At 44.9% G+C, this 24796-nt stretch overlaps 1 protein-coding gene across 1 annotated transcript in view; it reads left to right on the top strand.

Annotated features, from left to right (window-relative positions):
• abcc3 (ATP-binding cassette, sub-family C (CFTR/MRP), member 3) overlaps positions 1-24796 on the top strand; it is a 125656-nt gene that overhangs the window by 21762 nt on the left and 79098 nt on the right. The window contains exons 2-5 of the mRNA XM_041216717.1: positions 9530-9706; positions 18022-18147; positions 20176-20313; positions 21622-21747. Of these exons, the coding sequence (XP_041072651.1) occupies positions 9530-9706; positions 18022-18147; positions 20176-20313; positions 21622-21747 (567 nt within the window). The remainder of the gene's footprint in view (positions 1-9529; positions 9707-18021; positions 18148-20175; positions 20314-21621; positions 21748-24796) is intronic.

The raw sequence follows: 24796 nt of genomic DNA, 5'->3' as shown, positions 1-24796 counted from the left end.
TCCTATTGAATCTGCTTTCACTACCGTTTAGGCAGCACATTCCAGATCGCTATTTGTTGTGAAGATAATATTTACTAATGCCTCCTTCTAGTTCATTTGCCAACCACTTTAAACCTGTTTAAACGGAAATGTATATAGTAGGAATGAATCATGAGCCTGTGGTTTTTCACTCCATTTGCAATATTAATTGTAGAAGTTTTGCGTGGTGTTGACGCTGGTTGAGGGCAGAGTGGCTTGCTTAGGTTCTTGCCCAGTTTGTTTACTGTCACAAATGGGGATGGGAAGTGACATTTAAACTTTTCAAGAATTTTGGAAACATCATGCACACAATCCCCTGCCATTTGTTTGGTTTGTGAAGAAGCTGTTGTGGTGATTGCTCACTTACCTCCCATCCTGTCATTACCAGTATTTCCACGAATTGGAATTCTCCAGTTCCTCTTTTAGGAGGAAGAAGTGGAAGAGCAGTTGTGATCAGGCAGTTCCTGGTGCTCTGTATGATGAAGTATAACTGTGTAACCCACAGTGTGAAAAAATATCACTGACCACCCTGTATCAGGTTTATAAGTGTTCACCCTGTCACAATTCAAAGAATTGAAAAATAGGAAAACCAAGAGGAAATGGGAATTTTCGCTAGTTTATTTTTGCTGGGAACTCTTGAACTTGCCATTGCTCAAACTCCCCTTGGGTGGCAATTTCCCTTGACTTAATCCCAGTTTGTCCATAAAAATACCAGTTACACAGGGGAGAGGGCAGACTGCACACATGGGCCGAGTGAACAGCTGAATGTGTTCGCCTTTCTGTGATCTCTCACTCGGACTGACTAAACCCCATCATGGGGTGTTCAGTATATTTATTGAAAAGTAATTTATTTTTTCTGATTTTTGGTTTCAGGCCACCTGACTCTAGATCTCAGCTGACTGGAACATGGTGTGGGACGGGGAGGAGCTGTGTAATGGGGAGGGGTTCTGGGGTAGATCAAGCACAGAGCTGGTTAGGATGAGACTCTGTTTGACTTGTGTAGATGGAATAAATTCCAGGTTGGAATGTTGGGGTGGCAATTTCTAATCTGTGGGTCTCTGGTTCTGATCAATGTTGTATTGGTTGTGTAGTAGAGATTTATGTTAAGCAACCCATGTTCGCCAACATGCTTGTATCTTGCAGCGGCTTAAGGGCCTGCACCTTCTCCCAAGCCCTTGCCTCAAGGATAGCAGTCGGCCTCAAACAGTACCTCCTTGTGCCATAATTTGGAGCCTGGCATCTCTCCCTTTATGCTCTCTGATCTTTCTCCAATACATCATTATCTTTCTGAAGGGAAGGTCTTGTTCATTATCTCTCTGGGATGTGTCCAAGGTTGCAGCAGATCCTTCTTGCAGGGACTGCCCTTTTACACACACACCATTTTTGACGCACTGGTTGAATATGTCAGTCATTTGTTGGTAATCCCTTCTGGAGTCTGTTTCACAGATAAGGGAGTGTGTGGATTGCTGACCCTCCCTTCTTCCTCTCTGAAAAGAGCAATTAGCTTTTATGAAACAAAAAATGGTTACATTGAATTTACAGAACAGACACAGGCCATTAACAGAATGGTTCTGTTAGTGGACTGGTATCCAGAGACCTGGATGAATGATCCAGAGACCAGTCCTAACCACCATGGCAGCTGGGAAATATAAATTCAGAAAATTAAATAAATCTGGAATAAAAAGTATGTAACAGTAATGATGATCACAAAGCTCCTGGATTCTTGTGAAAAAAAAAACCCCATCTGGTTCACTGATGAAGGAAATCTGCTGTCCTTACCTGAGCTGGCCCGTGTGTGACTCCAGATCCACAGCAATGTAGTTGACTGCCTTCTGAAATGGCCTAGCAAGTCACTCAGTCAAGGTGTCCCACCACCAGCTTGGGAAGTGGGATGGGGAGGGGGTGACGGTATGTGTGAGCGGAGGGGGTGCAGGATGTGTGCTGGTAGGGTGTGTACTGCAATGTTCCTCAGAAATAGTGGAACTTTTTGCAGTTTGTGGTGTCACTAACAGGAGCCAGCCTGGAGATCAGGGCAGTTATGTCCTACTGCAAACAACTGTGCTACTGCTCTAATCATTTCCTTGTGCAGTAGATCAAATTCCATTTGTTTTCTGTGTTTGTTCACACGTTGAAAGTGGCTGCATGTATGAACACGAATGTTCTTTAAGCTCTCCCTTTGTTTTCACACTGTCTGCATTGTATTTGATACAGCCTTGGCGTTGGACCAGGATTTGCTTATCCCAGGTGAATAACATTGTTATCAGATGTAGTAGGGCGGGTTGTCTGTGTAGATTTATGGTACTGAGAATTGTGCTGCCTCCTAATTTTCCATTTGGGAATGCAGCTGATAGGCCCACAGCATTAAAGAAAAATCGCGTAGTTAATTCCTTGAAGTGTTTAAATGGGAGATAAAAACAGAATTACCTGGAAAAACTCAGCAGGTCTGGCAGCATCGGTGGAGAAGAAAAGATTTGACGTTTCGAGTCCTCATGACCCTTCAGAACTGGGTGAATCCAAGGAGAGGGGTGAAATATAAGCTGGTTTAAAGAGGGTGGGGGGGAGAAGTGGAGGGGGTTGGTGTGGTTGTAGGGACAAACAAGCAGTGATAGGAGCAGATAATCAAAAGATGTCACAGACAAAAGAACAAAAGAACACAACGGTGTTGACGTTGGTGATATTATCTAAACGAATGTGCTAATTAAGAATGGATGGTAAGGCACTCAAGGTACAGCTCTAGATGGGGTGGGGGGGGCATAAAAGATTTAAAAATAATGGAAATAGGTGGGAAAAGAAAAATCTATATAAATTATTGGGAAAAAACAAAAGGAAGGGAGAAGAAACAGAAAGTGGGTGGGGATGGAGGAGGGAGTTCAAGACCTAAAGTTGTTGAATTCAATATTCAGTCCGGATGGCTGTAAAGTCCCTAGTCGGAAGATGAGGTGCTGTTCCTCCAGTTTGCGTTGGGCTTCACTGGAATAATGCAGAAAGTCAAGGACAGACATGTGGGCATGAGAGCAGGATGGAGTGTTAAAATGGCAAGCGACAGGGAGATTTGGGTCATTCTTGCGGACAGACCGCAGGTGTTCTGCAAAGCGGTCACCCAGTTTACGTTTGGTCTCTCCAATATAGAGGAGACCGCATTGGGAGCAACGAATGCAGTAGACTAAGTTGGGGGAAATGCAAGTGAAATGCTGCTTCACTTGAAAGGAGTGTTTGGGCCCTTGGACGGTGAGGAGAGAGGAAGTGAAGGGGCAGGTGTTGCATCTTTTGCGTGGGCATGGGGAGGTGCCATAGGCGGGGGTTGAGGAGTAGGGGGTGATGGAGTGGACCAGGGTGTCCCGGAGGGAACAATCCTTACGGAATGCCGCCGGGGGGTGGTGAAGGGAAGATGTGTTTGTTGGTGGCATCATGCTGGAGTTGGCGGAAGTGGCGGAGGATGATCCTTTGAATGCCGAGGCTGGTGGGGTGATAAGTGAGGACAAGGGGGACCCTATCATGTTTCTGGGAGGGAGGAGAAGGCATGAGGGCGGATGTGTGGGAGATGGGCTGGACACGGTTGAGGGCCCTGTCAACGACCGTGGGTGGAAAACCTCGGTTAAGGAAGAAGGAGGACATGTCAGAGGAACTGTTTTTGAAGGTAGCATCAGAACAGATGCGACGGAGGCGAAGGAACTGAGAGAATGGGATGGAGTCCTTACAGGAAGCGGGGCGTGAGGTGCTGTAGTCGAGGTAGCTGTGGGAGTCAGTAGACTTGTACTGGATATTTAAATGGGCGGTCTGGCAGTAAAAGCAGTGATAGACTGATTTTGTTGTCTGTTTTTAAAATGAATTGGAAAAAGCACTGCCTGTCGCCTGTGATCCATGTGTATCAGGTAAAGCACCAGTCTTTATCCAGAACCTGATCACATTTCTCACACTATGGATTATTTCTGAAGTGCAGCCATTCTCAACAGTTATTTTTGGGCTATATATACAGCAATGAAGGAGGCCATTTGACCAGCTGAGTCCATGCTAGCTCTCTGTAGAAAAATCAAGCCAGTCCCCTTTGCTCCATCTATCCCTATAGCCCCTAAGCAAGTTTATTTCCCTCAAGTGCCCAGTGTTTGCTGACAAGGCCAGCATTTATTACCTATTCCTAGTTGTCCTGCCAAGGTGCTGTTGGATCTTCAAATGTTAGCAGTTTGATGTAACTGAGTGGATCACTAAGCCATGTCAGGGGCAGTTAAGAATAACCCTCAGTGTGAAGACAGGAGTCACCTATAGACCCAGAGAGGGTGAGGATGACATGTTTCCTTCCCCAAGGACATTTAGCGAGTGAGTTGGGTGTTGAATCTGTCACTTTTACTGATACCAACTTTTTATTTCCAAATTGTTTTTCAAACGGAATTCAATATTTCACATTACCCAAATTGAACTTGTGCTCCTGGGTTCTTTGTTAGTCCAGTAACAGAACCACTGCACTATTGTACTATGGCTTTTGTTTTGGTGATTTTTGGCTGAGGGATAAATATTGACTCGAACGCTAGGGGCGAACTTCCATGCTCTTTGAATAGTACCACAGGATTTTTAACATCTGATGGGATTGAGCACAGGGCTGGGATCAGGCTCTGGTGTGATAGAGAATGTACAGCACAGAAAACAGCCATTCGGTGCAAGTAGTCTGTTCTGGTGATGTCCTGCAAAGCTGAATTGTCTTTCTTGCTGTCTAGACCCATTTGGGGAGGACGTTGGTCACTTGAGTGAGGTACTGAACCCCAGGAAGTGTCAGCATCTACAGGGAGAGAAAATTGCTTGGGAGGGGAAGAAATGGTCTCAATACACGGCCTTTCAGCATCACAGCTAATCAGCAGAGGGGCCAGGGAGAGCAGCATATGCTGTGGTGTTTAATCAGATAATATCTAGTAAGCATTTGGTGCCTAAAGCCAGTTTAACTTTCTGGAAATGAGTAATATTAAACGAAATGAAGGCTAGATGTTAGCAAGATAACTAATGTAGATAACTGCTGGTGAGGCTCAGGGCTGATCTATGTTTGTGCTGCTTAAGGTTACGGTACAGATTGTGCAGAATTGCTAAAGAAATATCAGTGTTTTAAGACTGCATTTGTGTCCAAGTAAGTTTCTGGAAACACTCAGCTGGTCAGGTAGATTCTGTAGAGACACAAATAGATCTTTCATTTCATCAGTCTGGAGCATTAACTATCCTAGCTCACTCTAGACTGGTATCCACTACATTAACCTGTTGACACATGTGGCTAAATAGGAATCCAGGAGTGACTAATTGTTTTTCTGATTTGTAAAGAGTAAGTATTTGACTTTGGGTCTTTGACATCAATATTCACATGACATGTGCATGTGAATGTAACAAAATGTGAGTTTGTTGGTAAAATCAGGAGACAAAGTAGAATGTGGATTTTTTTTTGATCACTGTCAGGACTTTGCTGTTCTACTCCAGAAGGCCAAATACACTTTATTTATTGAGTTACACCTCCTAATCCAACAACTGCAGTTTCACCCATTCTATATATAGGGGATCAAAAGAATCCCCAGTAATGCCCACCACTTTAATACAATTAAATCCAATTAATATACAATTAACATTTGCTTTCTTGGTTACTGAATGGTTGTAGATATTTGTACTTCACAAGTGTACATTTATTTAACATTTTTTATCTGTATTGTGTGTAAATTGGTGCTTCTGTAGCCATACCTGGAGCTAATCAGTGATTTCTGTCACACACTATTCCTAGACCCAAGTCATGGGGTTGGGAGAGCCTTTACCTTTTCTTGCATTACTTGGTCAATCCAATACTACTGGCAGTAGGTGGATTGTGGAATTTTGTATTCTGTCAGGCTGCCTGCTGGGTCTATTCCCCACTGCAGCCAATTTCTTAGTCCATCTGGTGTTGTCTTCCCTTTGCAACAACTCCAACTTGCATTTATAAAACACCTTCAATACATTAAAATGCCCCAAGGGGCTTCACAAAGAATATGTGTCAAAGATTTGGACACAAGCCACATAAGACTGTTGTGGGAGAAGTGGGTTCTGGTTCATAGGGCACTGGCCTCAATACCGGGAAAAGTGGGGACTGTACTGTTGTGATGGTCTACACCTGAACTGTGCTGGGATGAGTTCTTGCGAATCATATAACGAGGGAAGTAGAGAGGGCTTTAAACTAAACAAAGTGGGGTAAAGGATCAAGCTTGGGTAGATGTGGCAAAGCAAAGGGTAGATTCAAGGTAGGACACCATAATAGTAATATGTGAAATGATGGTCATAGAATAGCAGGAAGGGACAGAGAGCTAAAACCTAAAAATACACCAATAGTCAAGACTAGATGTTACAAAGATGACAAGACTAAACTGAAGGCTCTATCTGGATGGATGTAGCTTTCATAACAAAGTAAATGGATTGATAGCACACCATTGAAGTAAATATATATGATGGCCATTACTTAGTCACGGCTGCAGGATGACAATGATTGGGCCCTGAATATTGAGGGCTATATGATATTCAATAAGCATAGGAAGCTATGCAAAGGTGGAGGGGTAGCACTGTTGATAAGGATGGCATTGGTGCAATAGTTAGGGATGACCTTGGTTCAGGAGATCAGGATATAGAATTGATTTGGGTGGAGGTGAGGAATAGGAGGGGGAAAGAAGTCACTAATGGGAGTGATCTACAGGCTCCCTAACTAACCACAATTTAGGACAAAATATACAAGAAATATTGGGTGATGAAGGGACAGCAATAATCATGGGTGATTTTAATCTACATATAAACTGGAAAAATCAGATTGGCAGTAGTAGCCTGGATAAGGAGTTCATGGAATACTTTAGAGAATTTCTTAGAGCAGCCAGAGAGCAGGTTATATTAGACTTGGTAATGTGTAATGTACTTTAAACTGTTTTAAGGGCAACTATATGAGCATGAAAGCTGAGCTAGTTGAAGTTAACTGGGATACAAGGCTAGAGGATAGATTAATAGAGAAGCAGTGGCAGACATTTGAGATATTTTGGAACACTCAGAAATGTTTCTTTATAGTTGGAATATACTTATTCTAAGGGGAGGACTTATTTGTGGTTTACTAAAAAATTAAGGAAAGCATCAAACTTGAGGAAAAAGCATGTAACTGCACAGAGATGACTGGCAGGTCAGATGATTGGTCAGGATATAAAGAACAGCAGAGAATGACTAAAGGTTAATCAAGAGAAAGAAATTGGAGTATGAGGGGAAGCTAGCTAAAAATGTAAAAATGGATAGCAAAAGCTTCTACAGATATTAAAAAAGAAAATAACAAGTAGTGAATGTTGGTCCTCTCGAGTGACTGACAGGAGTAAGTTGCAGATAATAAGGAAATAGTGGATGAAATTAACAAATATTTTGCTTCTGTCTTCAGTATAGAAGATAGAAAAAACCCTCCCAACAATAGCTGTAAATCAGGAGGTGACAGGGAGAGGGGAACTTGGTGAAATTATAATCACTAGGGAAGCGGTACTGAGCAAACTGATGGAGCTGCCGGCTGACAAGTCTGAGAGTCATGATGGACTTCATCCTCGGGTCTTAAAAGAGGTGGCTAATGAGGTAGTAGATGCATTGGTGCTAATTTTCCAAAATCCCCTAGATTCTGGAAATGTTCCATCAGGCTGGAAAGTAGCAAATATAACCCCTCTTTTCTTGAATAGAGGGAGGCAGGAAACAATAGGCCAGTTAGCTTGACATCTGTTGGGGGGAAGGTGTTAGCATTGATCATTAAGGAGATTATAGCTGGGCACTTTAGAGAAACTCAAGGGTAATCAGGAAGAGTCAGCATGGTTTTGTGAAAGGGAAGTCCTGTTTAACCAATTTATTGGAATTCTTTGAAGGAGTGCTGTGGATAAAGGGGAGCCTGTAGATGTGCTGTACTTGGATTTTCAGAAGGCATTTGATAAGATGTCACATCAAAGGTTATTGCGGGACAGAAAAGCTCATGGTGTTTGGGTAATGTCTTAGCACGAATAGAAGATTGGCTGGCTGGCTGACAAAAAACAGTATGCATTGGCAGGATGTGACGAGCGGAGTCCTGCAGGGGTCTATGCTGGGGCCTCAACTTTTTACAATTTATATCAATGATTTGAGAGGATTGAAGGTGTGGTAGCAATTTGCAGATGAGACAAAGATAGGTAGGAAAGTTTGTTGTGAAGAGGACATGAGGTTGCAGATGGATATAGATGGGTTGAGTGAGTGGTCAAAAATCTAGTAGGAGGAGTATAATGTGGGAAAATGCAAAGTTGTTCATTTTGGCAGGAAGAATAAAAAAGCAGAGTATTACTTAAAACGGAGAATGGCTGCAAAATTCCGAGGTGCAGAAGGATCTAAGTGTTCTAGTGCATGAGTCACAAAGTCAGTATGCAGGTACAGCAAGTATATAAGAAGGTTAATGGAATGCTATCCTTTATTGCAAGAGGAATTGAACATAAGTAAGGATTAAAAACAGAAAGTGCTGGAAAAACTCAGCAGGCCTTGCAGCATCTGTGGAGGGAGAAACAGAGTTAACGTAGAGTCCATATGACCCTGGGTCATATGGACTTGAAACGTTAACTCTGTTTCTCTCTCCACAGATGCTGCAGACCTGCTGAGTTTTTCCAGCACTTTTTGTTTTTGTTTCAGATTTCCAGCATCAGCAGCATTTTGCTTTTCTAAAAATCAGGATGTTATGCAGCGCATTGGTGAGACCACATCTCAAATACTGTGTGCAGTTTTGGTCTCCTTTTATTAAAGAAGGATGTAAATGCATTGGAGGTGGTTCAGAGGGGTTTGCCAGATGATACCTGGAATGAGTGGGTTGTCTTATGAGGAAAGGTTCGGCAGACTGGGCTTGTTTCCACTGGAGTTTAGAAGAGTGAGGGGCGATTTGATTGAAATTATATTAGATCCTGAATGGTATTGACAAGGTGGATGTGGAAAGGATATTTTCTCTTGTGGGTGAGTCTAGAACTAGAGGGCACAGCTTTAAAATTAGGAGTTGCCGTTTTAGGACAGATGAGAAATTTTGAGGGTGGTGTGACTTTGGAACTCTCTGCTCAGAAGGTGGTGGAGATGGGGGTCATTGAATATTTTTAAAACAGAGGTAGATTGATTTCCTAGCCTAACAAGAATCTGAGGTAGATGGGAATGTGGAATTTGACACACAGACAGATCAGTCACAATCTTATTGAATGGTGGAGCAGGCTGAAGGGGTTGAATGGCCTACTTCTGCTCCTATTTCCTATGTTCGTATAAGGAGATATTTGGGGCAAGTGCCCAATAGCTTAGCTAAAGAGGTGGATTTTCAGAAACTTCTTTAAAAAGAGGGAGAGAGATAGTGGGTTCAGGAGAGAACGCCAGAGCTTGGGGCCTAGGCAGCTGAAGGAATGGCAGCCAATAGTGGGACAATTAAAATTGGATGTGTGAGACCAGATTGTAGACACTTGTTTTCTCTGCCTCTCCTGTGCTGACCTCTTTCTGTGTCATCTCTCCCTTCTCTCTATTACAGGATCATAATGTTACGATAAACACAGACAATCCAGATCTGACACCATGCTTCCAGAAGACTGTCCTGGTTTGGATTCCATGTGTGTACCTTTGGGTGACCTTTCCCCTCTACTTCCTGTATCTCCGACACAGCAACAGAGGTTACATCAGGGTCACCTTGCTCAACAGGGTCAAAACGGTAGGTTTGCCGCTCAACTGATTAATATTTTTTTAACTGCAGGGTTCCAGGAAGAAGTGGGACCAGGTGTGTTGCTCTTACAGTTTGGACTGAATGGTCTCCTTCGTGCTGTAACCATGGAATGCTATGTGAATTCTCTTTTCTTTTTCCCATATTCCCACTCAAGTCCAAGGTCCAGGATAAAGCCTTTGTTACCTCATCCCAAATGCCTTTCTCCAAGCATGGTAATAAGGCAAATTTCACCAAGTTGGAGGAACCCAACTGAAGAAAAGCGGCAATGACTATTCGGCCCATCCTTTGGTACATTAACTCTCCCAAAGAAGCCTCTACTCAACCCTGGGAGTGTTTGATGGGGACAACATAGAGGGAGCTTTACTCTGTATCTAACCCCATGCTGTATCTGCCCTGGGAGTGTTTGATGGGGACAGTGTAGAGGGAGCTTTACTCTGTATCTAACCCGTGCAGTGTACTGGTGTTGGAATCTTTCTTGCTGGCACTGGATTTGAGGAACCTCTGTAACAAGTGCAAAAAGGAAATGCAAAATACCTTTGTTGAGATGTAAATTAAAGGTTAATCCAGGAAATAAACCCCTGCTGTGCAACAGTTGCACAATTTTGGGAAATGATTGGCTTATTCATTCTTGATGATTAATTTTCCAGGTATTTCTGGTCTGAGAACTCTAAAGCAGCAATGGTTCAGACCTATCCAGCTGTGTAAACCAGTCTGTTCCTTTTAAAGAGAACAAATGAATCATTAGCAGATTTAACGTACAAAATAGCTTCCATGCAAATATGGAACATTTGGTTAAACTTATCTGGGAGTTGTTACTTTTCTTTCTGTTTAAACTACAGTTCTGTTTACCTTTTCTCTACCATAACCAACCTTTGTGGAGTTGAAAAGTTAGATCAACATATGTCAGCGTTGCCAGTGCAACTACTTTAACCTCTGCCTGAGTCAACTTCTGCTGTTCCAGTTAACTCCCCCCTGCCCCTCCCCGCCACAACCTCTCCATTGTTCTCTATGTAAACTTTCTTTTGGAGTATCTGCTCAGTGGGTAGCTCTGAGTCAGATGATCTTGGGTTCAAGTCCCACTCTAGGTTTGAGTCCATAATCCAGGCTGAAACTCCTGATTACTGTAGTGAGGGAGTGCAAAACTATCAGAGGTGCCTTCTTTCTGATGAGATGTTAAATTGTCGTCACATCTGACTGTTCAGCTGAAGGAAAGACAGAGGAACCATTTGGCCCATTGAGACTGTTCTGTCCTTCAGTAAGATTGTGCCATAACCTTTACCTCAGCTACACCTGCCTGTACTATCCCCATATTGAACTGACTTGGATGAAGTGGACAGATTGGAGAAGTTGGGGCTGTTCTCCTTGGAAAAGAGATCGTAAATGAGCAAGGAATTCTCTTGCTGTTCTGGCCAAGGTTCGTCCCTCAACCAAAACTCATTCACTGGTTATTTATTTTGTTAGAACTTGTTGAACTCTCTACTTCGTCTCCCCACAAAGCCATAGTGACTCCACTTTGTTGGTGGGGAGTGGGGGCAGAATAATTAATTGTCTGTGTGAAGCTTTGAACTATCTTTCAATTCTCCAGCTCTTTTTAGGAATTTTGGACCTTATTGGCAGTAGTTAAGGTGAGACTAACTTCTATAATGCCAGTTCCCCTTCGAGAGGAGATGCATTTTGCACTCAACATCAATCTGACACAATTTACTCTTCTACAGAATTGTAGAAAATTCTAGCCTAAGCCTCCACTCTTCCTTTAATTGGGATAATTTGATATAAATCACTCAACTTCTTAGCTTGAGTCGGATCTTAGTTCCATCTCCTTGAATGAGAACCCTAACTAACTGGTCCTCACTCCAACTTTGGGTTTGGCCAAGCTGAATATACATCTCTGTGTAAACTCTCTCTCCCATCCCTCCATTCTCCACTCCTAGCTTGGCCCCTTCATGTCTGTCTTCGTTCTAGATATTGATGTGGAAATCAGACTCCTATCATTCCCACACAGTTAGAAGGTCAGCACAAATACAAGGAAGTGTAAAAAGGAAAATCAGAAAGGAGTAAAGAGAATGAGCGAACTTAAATTGCAATAAACAAATTTTAATCTTTTGGTATTAATTTTGATGAAAAAGTCTTTTTATATTTATCCTGCATTTCATTCCATTATCCTGCTCTGCTAAATGTTGAATTTCCTTAAATTCCAAGTTTGACCTAATCCCTTCCTTCATGGAACCCTAGCCTTTTTTCCTAATGGAGTATGCTTCATTTGCACCCTATCAATCTCCTGTTTACTCATTTCCTATTGCTTATCAATTATTTGTTTTGCCAACTTTTCCTTCTATTTAATCTTACATGCATCAAGACAACAATCAGGCTTGGGTTAATAAGTGCCAACTGCCACTACCATCATATGCCAGCAATAATTATCTTTTGGAGAGAGAATCTAACCATCTCCACTTAACATTCAGTGTCATTACCTTTGAATTCTCCAATGTAGATATTTTGGGTGTCGTCATTGACCAGAAGGAGAACTGGACCAGCCATATAAATACTGTGGCTACAAAAACAGGCCAGAGGTTGGGAATTCTACAGCAAGTGGCAGCAGTGTGTACATCTACAAAATGCATCTCTGCAAGTTGCCAAGGCTTCTTCAACAGCACTTTCCAAACCTGCAATCTCTACCGCCTAGAAAAACAAGGACAGTCACATGGGAATACCACTATAGTATTGGGGTCTGGCACATACAGGGTTAATATGGGAGTACAACACTACCCAAGGAATGATTTAAGAACACATAACTTTCACCTAGGGGTCATTCTAGTGTTGGACAGAGCTGTGTGTACAAACAAGCATGGAGACAGCTCCTAGTTTGAACCCTTTACCATATATATGCACATAATTCTTGTTGATACATACAATTAGCCTACTTAAGAATACAAAGACTTCAGTAAGACTTACTGCATGGTATTCAACACCCTACAGCAAACACCACCTGCAAGTCTCTCATCATCTTGACTTGGAACTATATCACCACCCCTTCAATGTCGCTGGATCAAAATTCTGAGGCACTTTCCCTAACAGCACTGTGGGTATACCTACACCACATGGACTACAGCGGTTCAAGACGATGACCCATCATCGCCTTCTCAAAGGCAATTAAGGATGGGTAATAAATGCCAGCCTTGCCAGTGGCACCCAAATCCCAACACTGAATAAATAAAACTGGGTATGGTTTGTTTTCTTGTGTAATTTCCTTTTTTTCCCCACCCAATACCGTTGTGCACATTTCTAACCTTATCCTGATCATAATTATGCTGTAACTATTGTTTTAGGTGACTGATTTCTCTTCCTTACACATAATTCTAACTGATCTGACTAAAGGATCATACAGTTCAGATGGCAACATTTTGGCCCGTTGTCCCTGTTTCAGCTGTGTGAGAGAGTTATCCCTTTGGTCCCATTCCATTACTCTTCTCCCCATATGTTCCACATTTTACTCTGCATTGCATAAAGAACTCTAGCAAAATATGAAGAGTGGATAGATAATGACCTTGAATCTGCCCTCTTGTATCATGTTCAAAACTAGAGAGTTAACCAAGGCTGCCCAACAGCTTTTGGAATTTCCAGAAAAGCTCTGATTCATTAACAAACTAGGAATTTAGGTCTTGAGACATACAGAAATAAGGGGCTACATTGAAAACGCAGGTGGATAGGGGCAGCTGATAAGATGCAGGTGGATGCAACTTTCAATCTCTTCTCATGTAAAGGAAAAGTCCCATCATACTGCAGGCTGCAGCCGTGACAAAACTTGAAATCTGAGTGTTTCCAGCGTTTTCTGTTTTTATTTCAGGCTTGCAGTATTTTGTTTTAATAGTATTTACAGGTGGTGAGCGATTTCTTTTCTTGGGAATTCCACCCAAAATATGTTTTGTGTATTCTGAGGCCTCTTGTAATTCTCTTTTAAACCAAAAATAATTTCTCTTGATAAGGATGGGATAGATGTTATGTGCAAAAGTAAAGCTAGGGGAACTTGTAAGAAGTCAAAATAAATACAATTGTTGGAAATTACACACAACAATCATAAAGAAAGGAAGTACAGAAAATCTGGAGTCTGAACAGTTGAAAGAGTCTTAAGGAACTCACCAAGGCTCCTTCAACAGCACCTTCCAAAACAGTTTGCTTTCTAAACGACTGCTGCCAACTAGAAGGACAAAGGCAGCAGATAGATTGGAACACCACCATTTGGAAGTTCCCTTCCAAGTCACACACCATTCTGACTTGGAAATATATCACCGTTCCTTCACTGTCACCTGGTCGAAATCCTAGAACTCCCTCTCTAACAGCACTGTGGATGTACCTAGACTACATGGACTGCACCACCTTCTCAGGCAATTAGGGATGGGCAATAAATGCTGGTCTAGCCAGCGATGCCCACATCCCATGAATGAATTAAAAACAAAAACAGGCACAGGGAATGATTGGATTAACCAGACTGACTGCCTTGTCCCTGTGAGTTGCAATCAATTACACTCATTGATTTTTTGATAATCGATCCCCATTAATGTTGGTGTCTGTGGTATTGTTAGTAAGGGTTCCTTCCTCATTTATTCCGGTACTTGCCTACATTACTGATTATGGTCATGATATGTGACTTGTGCAACTAAGTCAAAGGTCCACTGTGCACAGCAACAACTTGCATTTAAATGGCACTTTTAACATAATATAATGACCCAAGGTGCTTCAGAGGAGGAGTATTAAATAAAATTTGACATGAAACCATGTGAGATATTAGGTCAGGTGACCAAAAGCCTGTTTGAGAGGTAGGTTTTAAGAAGTGTCTTAAAGGAGGAAAGTGAGGTAGAAATGTGGAGAGGTTTCTGGAGGGAATTGCAGAGCTTAGGGACCAGGCAGCTGAAGGCATAGCCACCAGTGATGGAACAATTAAAACTGGGGTTTAGCAGCAGAAGGGCTGAGTTAGTGGTGGAGTCAAATTATATTATAGAGATGGAAATGGGCGATCCTGGTCATAGTGACAGATGGAGTCGGAAGTTCATCCCCGGGTCAAATATAGGACCGATTAGGGACCTGAAAAGGACTTAAACATGGACAAAGGGACCATGGCTGAGGTAGTAATAGAATACTTTGCATCCGCCTTTACCAAGGAGGTGGATGTTACCCAGGCCATGATGACAGACAAGGAAACTGTCAGTGGAAGTGTTCAAAATTGATAAGGAGGTAGTTTTGAATAGACTGTCAGTACTTAATGTTGAAAAGGTACTGGGACTGGATGAGATGCATCCAAGGATATTGGAGGAAGAGAGAGTAGAAATTGCAGGGGCATTGGCCACAATTTTTCAGTCTTCCCTAGACTCCAGGTAGGTATCAGAGGACTGGAGAATTGTAAACATTATGCCCTTGTTCAAAAAAGGTTGTAAGGATAAGCCCAGCAATTACAGACCAGTCAGCTTAACTTCAGTGGTGGGCAAAATTTTAGAAACAATTATTCAGGGTACAATTAATAGTCACATGGAAAAATATGGGTTGATCAGGAAGAGCCAGCATGGATTTCTAAAGGGGAAATCTATTTAACTAACTTGCTGGAGTTTTTTGAAGAGGCAGCAGAAAAGTCAATGAGGGTAATGCTGTTCCTGTGGTGTACATGGACTTTCAAAAGGCATTTGACACAGTGCCACACAATAGACTTGTGAGAAAAGTTATTGCTCATGGAATAAAAGGGACAGTAGTAACATGGATACAAAGTTGGCTGAAAAATAGGAAGTAGAGAGTAATAGTCAATGGATGTTTTTCAGGCTGGAGGAAGGTTTGTAGTGGAATTCCCCCAGGGGTTGACATTGGGACCCTTGCTTTTCCTGATGTATATTAATGATCTAGGTCTTGGTGTGCAGGGGACAATTTCAAAGTTTGCGGATGATACGCAGTTTGGGAGTCTTGTAAACTGAAACGAGGACAGTGTAGAACTTCAGAAGAACATAGACAAGTTGGTGGAGTGGGCAGATAGGTGGCAGATGAAGTTCAATGCAGAGAAGTTTGAGGTGAGCCATTTTGGTAGGAAGAACATGGACAGACAATATGGAATAAGGGGTGAAGTTTTGAAGGGGGTGCAGGAGCAGAAAGACCTGGGTGTATATGTGCATAGATCATTGAAGGTGACAGGACAGGTGGAGAGAGCAGTTAATAAAGCATATATTAGCCTGGGCTTTATTAATAGGGGCATAGAGTACAAGAGCAAGGAGGTTATGCTGAACTTATATAAGACACTCTTTAGACCTCAGCTGGAGTATTGTGTACATTTCTGGGCACCACATTGTAGGAAGGATGTGAACACAATGGAGAGAGTGCAGAAGAGGTTTACAAAAATGGTTCCAGAGATGAGAAACTTCAGTTACGAAGATAGATTGGAGAGGTTGGGACTGTCCTCCTTGGAGAGAAGAAGGTTAAAAGGAGATTTGATAGAGATGTTCAAAATAATGAGGGGGCTGGAGAGAGTAGATAGGGAGAAGCAGTTCCTGCTCGTAAAAGGATCGACAACAAGAGGGCACAGAATTAGTGATTTGCAAAAGAAGCAAATGTGACGTGAGAAAAAGCTTTTTCACACAGCGAGTGATTCAGGTCTGGAATGCACTGCCTGGAAGTGTGGTGGAGGCAGGTTCAATCGAGGCATTCAAGAGGGCATTAGATTGTTCCTATTCAAATAATGTATGGGGAGAAGGCAGGGCAATGACACTAGGTCATAATGCTCATTTGGAGAGCCAGTGCAGACACGATGGGCCGAATGGCCTCCTGTGCCATTACGATTCTGTGATCATGATTGTATACAATCTGCTTCAGCCTCAGACAATTGTAAGGGAGAGGGATGGGATCAGTTACTAAGGAATGGACTTTGTGGCGGAGACCTGAAACAATGGCTTTATTTTTCCCAGTGTTTAATTTGGAAATTTTAGTTCATCCAGTATTGGACGTTGGATAAGTAGCCTGATAATTTAGTGCCATTGGAGGAGTCGAGAGAGGTGGTGGTGAGGCAGAGCTGAGTGTCGTCATCATACATGTGCAAACCAGCGCTGTTTTCGGATGATCTTGCCAAGAGGCAGCATGTAGATGAGCAATATGAACGGGCTAAGAATAGATCCTTGGGTAACAAAAGAGTAATGGTGTGGGATCAGGAAAAGAAGCAATTGCAAGTGGTGTTCTTCCTTCAATTAGATCAAAAAGAATGGAACCGGGTGAGAGAAGACCTATGCAGCTGGATTACAGTGGAGAGGTGTTGAAGGAGGACGGTGTGGTCAACCATGTCAAAGGCTGCAGACAGGTCAAGGAGAAGGATTAAAACAATGCCCAAGAGGCCAGAATTAGAGAAGCACAGATTTCTGAGGGTTGTGCGGCTGGAGGAGATTGCAGAGATAGGGAGGGGCAAGACCATGAAGGATTTAAAACAAAGGTTGGAATTTTAAAATTGAGGCATCGCTTAACCAATGCAGATCAACAAGAACAAGGGTGATGGATGAACTGGACTTGGTGGCAAGTTAGAACAGAGACAGCAGAGTTTTCAATGACATCAAGTTTATGCGAGATAAAATATGGGAGACCAGCCAGAGTGCATTGGAATAGTCAAGTTTAAAGGTAACAAAGGCATGAAGGAGAGTTTCAGCAGCAAATGAGAGGAGAGAGGGGCGATCTTACCAAGTCGGAAATAACTAGCTCCTACTTGTTGCCCATCCAGCAGTGGCCTTGGGAACAACTGGTGTCCTGCATGGGCAAGAGATGTGGGTCCCTTTGGGATACGGGTGGCTCAAAGTGAGATGTCCAATATGGAAGATTGGGATAAACTCATTCCTCTGTGGCTGATTTGGTAATGTGATACCCTAATGCAGCAGGTAGCCTGTTCCATGAATGGAAATTGAAGCGTCACTGGGAGCAGGGGTACGTCCAGCTCACTTGCATCCAGTGCCTGGTCAGCAGATTTACTTCCCAGGGCTGTATGCTGGTAAGCTGTGGCTTTAGCCAGTTGAAGACCAGCAGTTATCCAGAGGCAGGCTGAGGACATTCCCGACTCGCCACCTGTTTTCCTCCTCTGCTTTCAGTCAGTGCGATGTGACCTTCAGGGAGGCTGCATTGGGAAAACAGGAAGTCTCCATGTCTGTTTCTCAATAGCTCCTGTTGGAACCTTTCACACCTGGCACAATGTGTTTGTGTGCACGTGTGTCGGGCTCTCAGTCACATAGAAACAAATCTATCGTAGTGACCTGTGTTTCTCCCCCATTGTCTAACTGCCAGTTCTCTGTGTTCTGCAGGTCCTTGGGTTGTTGCTGTGGATTGTCTGCTGGTCGGACCTCTTCTTTTCCTTGGCTGAAGTGATGAATGCCCAAGCAAGGGCTGCAGTGTATTTCATCAGCCCTTTGCTGTTGGGAGTCACGATGGTGAGCAGAGCATTACAGAATCCTGTCATTGACACATTTTATTTTGCTATGTGGTTTGCTGTTTGGAATCCACAGCGCTTTAATACTTTTCAAATCTAGCTACACTGACATGTTTGGGTGATTTTCTGGCTCTGCCCTAACTACGCTTCCCCCCCACCCGCCCCACAACTCAGCCCCGGCCCAGCTCCTCAGTGACACAGTAGAAATTGTGAATCTTGCTGCACCAGTAATTGTGATATTTAAATCAGGATTGGATCTGCCCCTTTACACCTTCTGAGCTCCTACTCTGCCTTGACTATTAGGGGAACACCTCAAACCAGGAGCAGCAGACACTATGTGGCATGTCTGAGTATCGGAACTAACTGTGGCTAGATGAGCTGTGAAGTGACAGTGGTGAGAGGGAGACCAGAAGAATTGACCCCTCACTTTTCACTGAGGGGAGTCCAGTCTGTCAGCAGCTTGCCCTGCCTCTAGCTTATTTGTATCCTCCTGCACTATGCCTGCAACTGAGCTCCTGAATCCAGCACAGCTTGGTATTGACTTACTTACTCCCTCACCTACATGCACCTAATAGCCTTTAGTGAAGGAAACCCGCTCTCCTCCTGACTTCAGTCCTACACCAATGTGATTGATTCTTGAATGCCCCCTGAATTGGACTAGCAGACCCCTGAGATGGTTCACTCGGCTGATTCCTGAATGGTTGAGCAGCTTGGGCCTATGCTCATTGGAGTTTAGAAGAATGAGAGGTGATCTGATTGAAACACATAATATTCTAATGGGGCTTCACAGGGTGGAAGCTGAGAGGATGTTTCCCCTTGTGGGGGAATCTAGAACTAGGAGGCACAGTTTCAAAATAAGGGGTCTCCCATTTTAGATAGAGATGAGGAGTAATCTCTTCTCTCAGAGGGTCGTAAGTGTTTGGAATTCTGTTCCCCAGAGGGTAGTGGAAGCTGGGTCATTGAATTGTTTGAAGGCTGAGACAGATTTTTGATCTACAAGGGAGTCAAAAGGTTATGGGGGGCAGACAGGAAAATGGAGTTGAGGCCACAACCAGATCAGCCATGATCGTAATGAATGACCTACTCCTGCTCCAATTTCTTATCATCTTATGTTATATCAAACTGCTATAGCAATTCAAGAAGAAAGCCAATCACCTCCTTCTCCAGGCAACTAATGAGGGGTAATAAATAGCAGCCTTAAGAATTATGCCTGAATCGCGAGAATGAACATTAAATCAAAATGTGATCGGGACAAGATAACTCCACCCAGATTGGGATAGAGTTTGGTCCTTTCTAGTCTGGACTGGTCAGGACAGATAGTTGGAGTGAATTTTACTTTCATGAGGGAGCGCAAGATCAGCTCCCCACAGCCTGTCAACATTTACACAGGAGCAGGAGGAGGCTGTTCAGCCTCTCAAACCTGTTACATAGGAACAGGAAGAGGCCATTCAACCCCCCAGACTTGTTACACAGAACAGGACCCCTTGAGTCTGCTGCACATTGGATATGATTATGGCTGATCAGCATCTTGAACTCCCATTTCCCCACCACTTTTTCCCTATCCCTGAATGCCTTTCCCAGCCAAAATCTTGTCAATTTCAATTTTGCAAATTACAATTGAAACTCAGATTCCACAGCTTTTTGGGGAGAGAGTTCCAGATTTCCACTATCCCTAGTGTGAAAAGATGCTTCCTGACATCGTCTCTGAAAGATTTGGCTCGAATTTGAAGTTTATGTCCTTGTTCTGTACTGGCCCCCACCGGAGGAAATGGTTCCTTTTGACATTTGAAACATCTCAGTCAGATCACCCATGTAGAATAGCTGAGGCAGTTTCCATCAACACCTGTGGCATCCACATGCCTGGGAGAGCTGGTGCCCTGGGGAGAGAAGCGGGTATTCTTAACTCCTCTTTGGGCTGTAAGTCCAGGTATGAGTCTCTGCAATCAACACCTTGCTGTGGGTTTGTTATGGAGCACAGTGATATGGAGGGGGAGGCCGTTTCTAACACTAGTCTTTGTTGTGACTTTAGTTACTCGTGACGTTTCTGATCCAGTATGAGAGGTTACGGGGGATCCAGTCCTCTGGAGTGCTGTTCTTCTTCTGGCTGATCACATTGCTTTGTGCTGTGATAACATTCAGATCGAATATCCTTGTGGCACTCAGTGAGGTAAGCGGGAGAGGGCCGAGGGGCAGCATAAAGTATTCATTGAAATGTCTCCATGAATTTTAAATGGATTAACTTCCTCTGTTCGGTGAATGTTACATCATTGCACTCCATATAGCATTGAGGGTGTCAAGGCCACTGACCAGAGATGGATCAATCATGTGGACAGGAGGAAATGGATGTTCTGGAATTTTGCTCACTTTCCTTTGACAATCAGTGAGTGTCTATGCAAAACTTTCATGGTGGAAAGGGCTTGTGTGGCCTGTGGGATGAATGGGGCTGATGAGGCCAAGTTACCTCTTCTATCTCATGTTCTAGTCCAATGGACAGGCTAACTTTGGGATAATGGTGCCTTCTATAGGCTTGTCACTGGAACCTGAGATTCTCCCACATGACTCCTTGATGACCCTTTAAATGGGGAGAAACTTCAGAATGCTTCAGTACAGAGGGATCTGGGTGTCCTCGTGCATGAATCGCTGAAAGTTAGTATGCAGGTACAGCAAGGAATAAGGAAGGCAAATAGAATTTTGGCAATTATTGCTAAAAAAAATAGAGTATAAAAATAGGGAAGTGTTGTTGCAACTGTATAAGGCATTGGTGAGACCGCACCTGGAGTACTGGGCACAGTTTTGGTCCTCTTGCTTGAGGAAGGATGTAGCTGCATTGGAGGCGGTTCAGAGGAGGTTCACTAGATTGATTCCAGAGATGTGGGGCTTGTCTTAAGAGGAGAGATTGAGCAGTTTAGGCCTATACTCGCTAGAGTTTAGAAGGATGAGAGTAGATCTAATTGAGGTATATAAGATGCTAAAGGGGATAGACAAAGTAGACGTGGAGCAGATGTTTCCCCTTGTGGGGCATTCTAGAATGAGAGGCCATAGTTTTAGGCTAAGGGGAGGTAGATTTAAATCAGAGATGAGGAATTACTTTTCTCAAAGGGTCGTGAATCTGTGGAATTCACTAGCTCAGACTGCAGTGGGTGCCGGGACGCTGAATAAATTTAAGGAGAAGATAGACAGATTTTTAATTAGTAACGGGTTGAAAGGTTATGGGGAGAGGGCGGGAAATTGGAGTTGAGGCCGAAATGAGATCAGCCATGATCGTATTGAATGTGGGGCAGGTTCGAGGGGCTGAATTGCCTACTCCTGCTCCTAGTTCTTATGTTCAGCCAGTGTCCTATAGTGTCAGGGATGGTCTTGCCTTGGCGCTACAGGCAGTGGGAAAGCAGGTAGCTGGTGCCTAGCTTTAGTGACTCTGTCCTGAGGTGTGAATGAATTGCTGACTGCTTTTCTGTGTATTGTTCTTTCTCTGCAGGGTAGCGTACCTGATGTCTTCCGATTTACCACCTTCTTTATATACTTTGCCTTAGTTCTGGTCCAGTTCTTTCTCTGCTGCTTCAGCGAACCTCCTCCATATTTCTCTGCACCATCACCGGATGAGGTGAGTCCAACTGCATTTGGCTCTACAGTGCTAAAGTTTGCAGTGTCTTCACGTCTCTGACGCTCATGGTCTTGAAGTCTCCAGTTACCTTAGGACACCTGGAAATTCACTAGCCATGCCTCGAAACTGTAGGCTGTGACTTGGCGAATAGCACGCTCACTTTTGAATCAAGGTCCTGGGTTCAAACCCTACTCCAGAGAGTTGAGCACATAGTCCAAGCTGACATTCACAAGAGGGTCAGTACTGAGGGAGCACTGCACTGTCAGAGGGTCAGTACTGAGGGAGCGCTGCACTGTCAGAGGGTCAGTACTGAGGGAGTGCTGCACTGTCAGAGGGTCAGTACTGAGGCAGTGCGGCACTGTCAGAGGGTCAGTACTGAGGCAGTGCGGCACTGTCAGAGGGTCAGTACTGAGGGAGCGCTGCACTGTCAGAGGGTCAGTACTGAGGGAGTGCCGCACTGTCAGAGGGTCAGTACTGAGGGAGCACTGCACTGTCGGAGGGTCAGTACTGAGGGAGCACTGCACTGTCGGAGGGTCAGTACTGAGGGAGCACTGCACTGTCGGAGGGTCAGTACTGAGGGAGCACTGCACTGTCAGAAGGTCAGAACTGAGGGAGCACTGCACTGTCAGAGGGTCAGTACTGAGGGAGTGCTGCACTGTCAGAGGGTCAGTGCTGAGGGAGCACTGCACTATCAGAGGGTCAGTACTGAGGGAGTGCGGCACTGTCAGAGGGTCAGTACTGAGGGAGTGCGGCACTGTCAGAGGGTCAGTACTGAGGGAGTGCTGCACTGTCAGAGGGTCAGTACTGAGAAGCGCTGCACTGTCGGAGGGTCAGTACTGAGGGAGCGCTGCACTGTCGGCGGATCAGTACTGAGGGAGTGCTGCACTGTCGGAGGGTCAGTACTGAGGGAGCGCTGCACTGCCAGAGGGTCAGTACTGAGGGAGTGCTGCACTGTCAGAGGGTCAGTACTGAGAAGCGCTGCACTGTCAGAGGGTCAGTACTGAGGGAGTGCTGCACTGTCAGAGGGTCAGTACTGAGGGAGCGCTGCACTGTCGGCGGATCAGTACTGAGGGAGTGCTGCACTGTCGGAGGGTCAGTACTGAGGGAGTGCTGCACTGTCAGAGGGTCAGTACTGAGGGAGTGCTGCACTGTCAGAGGGTCAGTACTGAGAAGCGCTGCACTGTCAGAGGGTCAGTACTGAGGGAGTGCTGCACTGTCAGAGGGTCAGTACTGAGGGAGTGCCGCACTGACGGAGGGTCAGTACTGAGGGAGCGCTGCACTGTCAGAGGGTCAGTACTGAGGGAGTGCCGCACTGTCAGAGGGTCAGTACTGAGGGAGCACTGCACTGTCGGAGGGTCAGTACTGAGGGAGCACTGCACTGTCGGAGGGTCAGTACTGAGGGAGCACTGCACTGTCAGAAGGTCAGAACTGAGGGAGCACTGCACTGTCGGAGGGTCAGTACTGAGGGAGCACTGCACTATCAAAGGGTCAGTACTGAGGGAGCACTGCACTGTCAGAAGGTCAGTACTGAGGGAGCACTGCACTGTCAGAGGGTCAGTACTGAGGGAGTGCTGCACTGTCAGAGGGTCAGTACTGAGGGAGTGCTGCACTGTCAGAGGGTCAGTACTGAGGGAGTGCTGCACTGTCAGAAGGTCAGTACTGAGGGAGTGCTGCACTGTCAGAGGGTCAGTACTGAGGGAGTGCTGCACTGTCAGAGGGTCAGTACTGAGGGAGTGCTGCACTGTCAGAGGGTCAGTACTGAGGGAGTGCTGCACTGTCAGAGGGTCAGTACTGAGAAGCGCTGCACTGTCAGAGGGTCAGTACTGAGAAGCGCTGCACTGTCAGAGGGTCAGTACTGAGAAGCGCTGCACTGTCAGAGGGTCAGTACTGAGAAGCGCTGCACTGTCAGAGGGTCAGTACTGAGAAGCGCTGCACTGTCAGAGGGTCAGTACTGAGAAGCGCTGCACTGTCAGAGGGTCAGTACTGAGGGAGTGCTGCACTGTCAGAGGGTCAGTACTGAGAAGCGCTGCACTGTCAGAGGGTCAGTACTGAGAAGCGCTGCACTGTCAGAGGGTCAGTACTGAGAAGCGCTGCACTGTCAGAGGGTCAGTACTGAGGGAGTGCTGCACTGTCAGAGGGTCAGTACTGAGAAGCGCTGCACTGTCAGAGGGTCAGTACTGAGAAGCGCTGCACTGTCAGAGGGTCAGTACTGAGAAGCGCTGCACTGTCAGAGGGTCAGTACTGAGAAGCGCTGCACTGTCAGAGGGTCAGTACTGAGAAGCGCTGCACTGTCAGAGGGTCAGTACTGAGGGAGTGCTGCACTGTCAGAGGGTCAGTACTGAGGGAGTGCTGCACTGTCAGAGGGTCAGTACTGAGGGAGTGCTGCACTGTCGGAGGGTCAGTACTGAGGGAGTGCTGCACTGTCAGAGGGTCAGTACTGAGAAGCGCTGCACTGTCAGAGGGTCAGTACTGAGAAGCGCTGCACTGTCAGAGGGTCAGTACTGAGAAGCGCTGCACTGTCAGAGGGTCAGTACTGAGAAGCGCTGCATTGTCAGAGGGTCAGTACTGAGAAGCGCTGCACTGTCAGAGGGTCAGTACTGAGAAGCGCTGCACTGTCAGAGGGTCAGTACTGAGAAGCGCTGCACTGTCAGAGGGTCAGTAGTGAGGGAGCTCAGTATTGTGGGAAGGGCAGTGCTGAGGGAGCATTGCACTGTTGGAAGGGCAGTGATAAGGGATCGCTGCACTGTCGAAGGGTCGTGCTGAGGGTGCTGTCAAAGGTGCCACTTTTCAGATGGACATTGAACTGAGGCAGTGTCTGCCCTGTCAGGTGAATATAAAAATTCTGTGGAATTTCCAAGAAGAGCAGGAGGATTCTCCCTGGAGGCCTGGCCAATATTTATCCCTCAACCAACATCACTAAAACTGTTCAATTGGCCATTTGTCACATGGTTTTGGGAGCTTGCTGTGCACAAATTGGCCTCTGTATTTAGCTCCATTACAAGAGTTCTTCAAAACCATGACTGGCTTTGGGATGTTAAAGGGTTGTTAG

The sequence above is a fragment of the Carcharodon carcharias genome, chromosome 22 (genome assembly GCF_017639515.1).
Source record: "Carcharodon carcharias isolate sCarCar2 chromosome 22, sCarCar2.pri, whole genome shotgun sequence".
Taxonomy (NCBI): Eukaryota; Metazoa; Chordata; class Chondrichthyes; order Lamniformes; family Lamnidae; genus Carcharodon; species Carcharodon carcharias.
The sequence above is the reverse complement of the archived record's forward strand: the minus strand, read 5'-3'. Positions and strand labels throughout refer to the sequence as shown.